Here is a 4,929-nt window from a genome sequence, read left to right on the forward strand (position 1 = left end):
TTGGGGCTGGGCCGGCCGGACAGACGGACGGACGGACAGACCTCCTTCCTAAGCACAATAGCACCAGCTCCCCGGAGCGCCGCACCTCCACGAGGAGAATAAATGCCACTCTTGATAGAATTTGGAGTGTCAGGTTGATGTGTCCTGGGCTGGGCCCACACCGGCTGGGGGTGTCTGGGGGCGTCTTCCCAGTCCTGCAGTGCCTCAGGGGCCAGTGCTGCAGAAGTCAGCCATGTCTTTTTCACCAAAGGGCCCTCTTCTCACACTGGGGAGGGCCAGCTTGTCTGGCCCAGCCACGAGAGCACTGGTCTGAAGGCAAAGCAGGTGGCATTTCCCCTAGGGCAAGTGAATCTGCTCTGTTCCAGGAATTGGGGTGCTAAGGGGCTCCATCCCAAAGTCAGGCCCTGCCTATGGCTGATCTAGAATGGCCAGGGTAGGTACAGCAGGGGCTGCAGTCCCCTGACCTGCGGTGTTTCTACTCTTCAATCTTCCTATAGAGGCTCCTGCTACCCTGGCAGGCCTAATAGCCACAAGCAAGCCCTCTGAGATGCTGTTGGGGGGGAAATGGGGACAGCAAAGGGCTTAAGGACTGGTCCTTCCTTGTGGCTGCTACCCACATCTTGACCCCCAGGCTTCCCTGGTATGCTCCCCTACTGTCCAAGGAGGCCTTCATGGGCAATTGGACTGGACTAGTTCCAAGAAGGAAGTTCCCAAGGGGCAGAGAGGCTTCTGTAGCCTCCCATAGCCCAAGGACTCTAGACAGGATGAGCAGTCAAGTAGATAAGAGGCAGGACTGCAGCCAGGCATGGTGGCTCAAGCCTGTAATCCCAGCACTTTGGGAGGTGGAGGAGAGAGGATTGCCTGAGCCCAGGGGTGCAAGACCTGCCTGAGCGACATGGCAAGACCTCGTCTCTACAATAAATCAAAAAAATTAGTTGGGCATGGTGGCACATGCCTGTGGTTCCAGCTACTTGGAAGGCTGAGGCAGAAAGATCACCTGAGCCCAGTAGGTCGAGGCTATGGTGGCCATGAGCGTGCCATTGCACTCCAGCCTGGGTGACAGAGTGAGACTCCGACTCAAAAAAAAAAAAAAAAAAAGCAGGGCTGTGCTGGATAGGGAGAGCAGAGGGGTAGGGACTCTCCCCAGCAATGATTCCTGGTAACCAAGTAGGCAGGTATGAGGTAAGAGGCCCAGTGTCTTTGGGCACATATGGTGAAACCAGGTCAGCCCTAGCGCCAGGGCCAGTTGCTCACACCCTTGCAGGTGTGACCTACCCAGATTTCACTGGGGTGGAGAGCAGGGGAGACAGGTGAGCAGTAGGTCAATGCCTCTGGACTTGCTATTTGGAGGAATCTTTGATGGGAATGGGTGCTCCCTTATGGAGAACACTGCCAACAATAACAATTGCAGGTGTTAATGGCTGGATCCTCCTGCAGAGAGACACTATGCTTTCACTGTGCCTGGACTGGGCAGGTATCATTGCCTTAACTGCAGCTGAGGAATCTGAGCCTCTGGGATATAAGCAGCTTGTCTAAAACTGAAAGACCCAGAGCTGCCTTTGATATAAGCCCTGTCCCAATACTCCACCCACCTTGGCAGGTGCAATGGCAGAGAGGAAGGCTCCTAGCCACCCACTCCTTCCAAAGGGTTCCACAGCTATTGGTATGTCTGCTTCTCCAGGATTCTGATGGGTGTTGGGGGTGGAAGGATGGAGGTGGCTTCTCCAAGGCCTGGGATGAGCTCAACCGCCCCCCAATTGCTCCCAGCCTTGGACACAATTTTCTACCCCAGAGAATGGTTGGTGCAGGCTGCCAAACACCATTGCCTGTGAACTCTCCCTGCTTGCTGTGCTTCTCACAAGCCTTGTTGACCTGCCCATGACTCCTTGGCCCTGGAGTCAGCCTGAGGCCCTTTCTGAGCCCCACACTCCTCCCAGCCCTTTATTCCACCAGGTCTGTAAGGAACTAGGCCTGCTTCTCACTGGTATCCACTCTCCTCAATTGTTATTGCTCCCAGCAAGGAGATCAGCACAGAGTATTTCTCACAGACCCTGAAATGCACATCTTCATTTCCAGTCAACCTCACATACCCTGACCTTTCCCCTCTCCTCTGGTGCCCTGGGCCGCACCTCACCCTAGATCACAGGGTACTGGAGCTATCTGTGCTAGGCTTCACCCTCCTCTCAGGCTGCCACCCCGCCCCTGGCCCCCCATTCCTGCCCTCCGTCACCTTCTCTACCAAAGCTCTTCCTTACTGGTGTGCTTATGCACTGGGGTCATTGTCTCCTGGGTCCACTCTCCTCACACAGCACCACCTGTCTTTCCTTCTTTGTGGTCCAGTCCACCACCTGGTCACCTTACTTCCACAGCCATTTGCCGGCTGACAACTTTGAGCTGGGAAGTGGCCTCCAACATGACCCTTCACTCCTCATTGGCTGGTATGCTTGGCTTCTCCAGGCAGACCAAGTCATCAATCTCCTCTGCCCATTGGTGCAAGGGCTTGCACCAGCCTTCTAAGTTCTGTGTTGGAGGGTGGCATCGCCAGAATGCATGCAAGGACACATGGGCACATGGGGAAACCTCAAGCCCATTGCCTAGAAGTGGGGAGGGGGCGGCAGAGCTCCCAAGGCTCGCTCCTACTTTCCAGGATCCCAAGGGGGCACTCTTCTACCTGGCCTCCTTTTGGGGTCAGTCCACACTCAGAAAGGCCTAGCCCTGCCTGGCCCAGGCCCCACCACAAAGCATGGACTGCAATAAACAGACAAATGGTCTGGGAGACTGGTAGGATATATTGCTGGTCCTGACTCACCTAGGCACATGCTTGAGAGGCTGTCTGGCCCATCAGGGTAACCTCCCTCAGCAGGCTACATGAAGAAAATTGCCAGGTAGCTCCAGTCTGCCTGATGCCCAGCCAGCATCAACCCAGGATGGCCCATGGCAGCAGGAATGTGTCACCAGGGAGTCAGTCCTGCTGGCTACTGTTGGTGGAGGTAGTGGAAGAGGACTGAACTCAGCAGGAAGGCTATGACCAGTTCATAGGAAAGGCTGCTAGTCTCAGCCTGAGACCCTCAGTTTGCTTCAAGAGAGGTGGTGCTTCTTGGCCCTGCTCACCCCAGAGGAGTGGAGGTGATTCTTGGCTAACCAGGCCTGAGTTCTCAGTGAACTCTGGCATCACAAGATCCAGGATGTTTGCACTCCATGCCCTGTGCAAGATGCATGCCAGGCTCCAAGGTGGGCTGCACCAAGCAACTGTTCCAGTTGCTTCATTTAACAACAGAGTGATTGCACAGGCCATGCAATTGCACAGAAGCTTTTGGGTCCTGGGCAATCCGGTGTCCCAGGCTCCTGACATCCTGGTGAGGTTAGCTGAGTTGGAAACCGGGAAGCCCTATGAGTTGGTAGACATGGGACCCCTTGTGAAGGGGAGGGCTGGCTGGCTCTTTTCTGAAGTCCCCCTAAGTCGGAAAAAAGCGGGTCTCTGTGATGGTAACTAGAGTGCTGGTGAAGCCCTAGTGTGCAGGAGCGTTTGTTACCATGCGTTGAAACAAACGCTCTGGAGTGACACACTGCTGTAGCCATAGGCCTCAGGCAGCTGGACAGTAGGGCATGAGGCAGTTCATAAATAATCTATATCTCTGCCGGGCGCAGTGGCTCACACCAGTAATCCAAACACTTTGGGAGGCCAAGGTTGGAGAATTACTTGAGCCCAGGAATTCAAGATGAGTCTGGGCAACAGAGCAGACCTTGTCTCCACAAAAAAATAAAAATAAAAAAATTATCTGGGTGTGGTGGCACATACATGTAGTCCCAGCTACTCAGGAGGCTGAGCCCAGGAGGTGGAGGCTGTGGTGAGCTGTGATTGTGCCACTACATGCCAGCCAGGGCGACAGAGTGAGACCTCGACTCAGAAAAATAAAAATAAAAAATAATCTAAACTGGGTGCCGTGGCTCACGCTGTAACCCCAGAACTTTGGGAGGTGGAGGTGAGAGGATTGCTTGTGCCCGTGGGTTCGAGACCAGCCTGGGCAACATGGTGAAACCTAGTCTCTACAATAAATAAAAAAATTAGTTGGGCGTGGTGGCACAAGCCTGTAGTTCCAGCTACTTGGAAGGCTGAGGCAGAAGGATCGCCTGAGCCCAGCAAGTCGAGATTACAGTGGCCGTGAGCTGTGTGCCACTGCACTCCAGCCTGGGCGACAGAGTGAGACTCCGACTCAAAAAAAATCAACATCCCCAAACGATTCGCCTGGGCTGAAGAATGACGAAACCGTGTTTACACAAGTAGGACAAGAGGCAGGCGAGGGGCAGGGGAGGCGCGCGGCTGCCAGGACGCTGGGGGCCAGTGCAGCCCTCCGGCGGTCTGCCCGGCTCGGTTGAGCCACGCAGTCTTTGAAGTCTTTTGCGGACATCCTGGCACCAAGCTAGGAAGCAGCTCCGCTCCTAGAACGCCCACTCGCCTCCTGCAGCCCGGGACCAAGCAAGCGACTACGACTCCCAGGGTGCTCTGCGCCCACACGCCCGGGGCGACTTCAGCTCCCAGGGTGCTCTGCACCAGTACTCCCACAGAGACTACGACTCCCAGGATGCTCTGCGCTGGCACCACCGCGGTGACTACGACTCCCAGGGTGCTCTGCGCCGGCATGCCTACAGCGACTACGGCTCCCAGGTGCTCTCTGCGCCCCAACGCCCGCCCTAGGCCCCGCCTCAGGTCGGCCTGCGGACTACAAATGGAAGTGTGCGGCCCTCGTCCGCTAGTTAGCGGCTCCGGAACAACGCGCGGCCGCGATCTCCGAGCAAGACCCGCGCAACGCGGTCTGTCCAGGGAAGGGGGAGTCGGGCGCGCAGACTACGGTGGCCGACAGGGGGCGGCGGCGGTCGTTGTTGAGAGTCCGGAGGCGGGGCCGCGGGCCTCGGGCGCTGCGAGCCCGG

The 4,929-nt window shown here is 56.4% G+C and overlaps 1 protein-coding gene across 1 annotated transcript in view; it reads left to right on the forward strand.

The window, feature by feature from the left end:
- The first annotated feature begins 3,293 nt into the window (after positions 1 to 3,293).
- Positions 3,294 to 4,929, forward strand: part of DGAT1 (diacylglycerol O-acyltransferase 1) — an 11,789-nt gene continuing 10,153 nt past the window's right edge. The window contains exons 1-3 of the mRNA XM_021718540.1: positions 3,294 to 3,486; positions 4,467 to 4,666; positions 4,756 to 4,874. Coding sequence (XP_021574215.1) covers positions 3,294 to 3,486; positions 4,467 to 4,666; positions 4,756 to 4,874 — 512 coding nt within the window. The remainder of the gene's footprint in view (positions 3,487 to 4,466; positions 4,667 to 4,755; positions 4,875 to 4,929) is intronic.

This window comes from Carlito syrichta, unplaced genomic scaffold (genome assembly GCF_000164805.1).
Source record: "Carlito syrichta isolate Samal-C Ts95f unplaced genomic scaffold, Tarsius_syrichta-2.0.1 Scaffold312719, whole genome shotgun sequence".
Taxonomy (NCBI): Eukaryota; Metazoa; Chordata; class Mammalia; order Primates; family Tarsiidae; genus Carlito; species Carlito syrichta.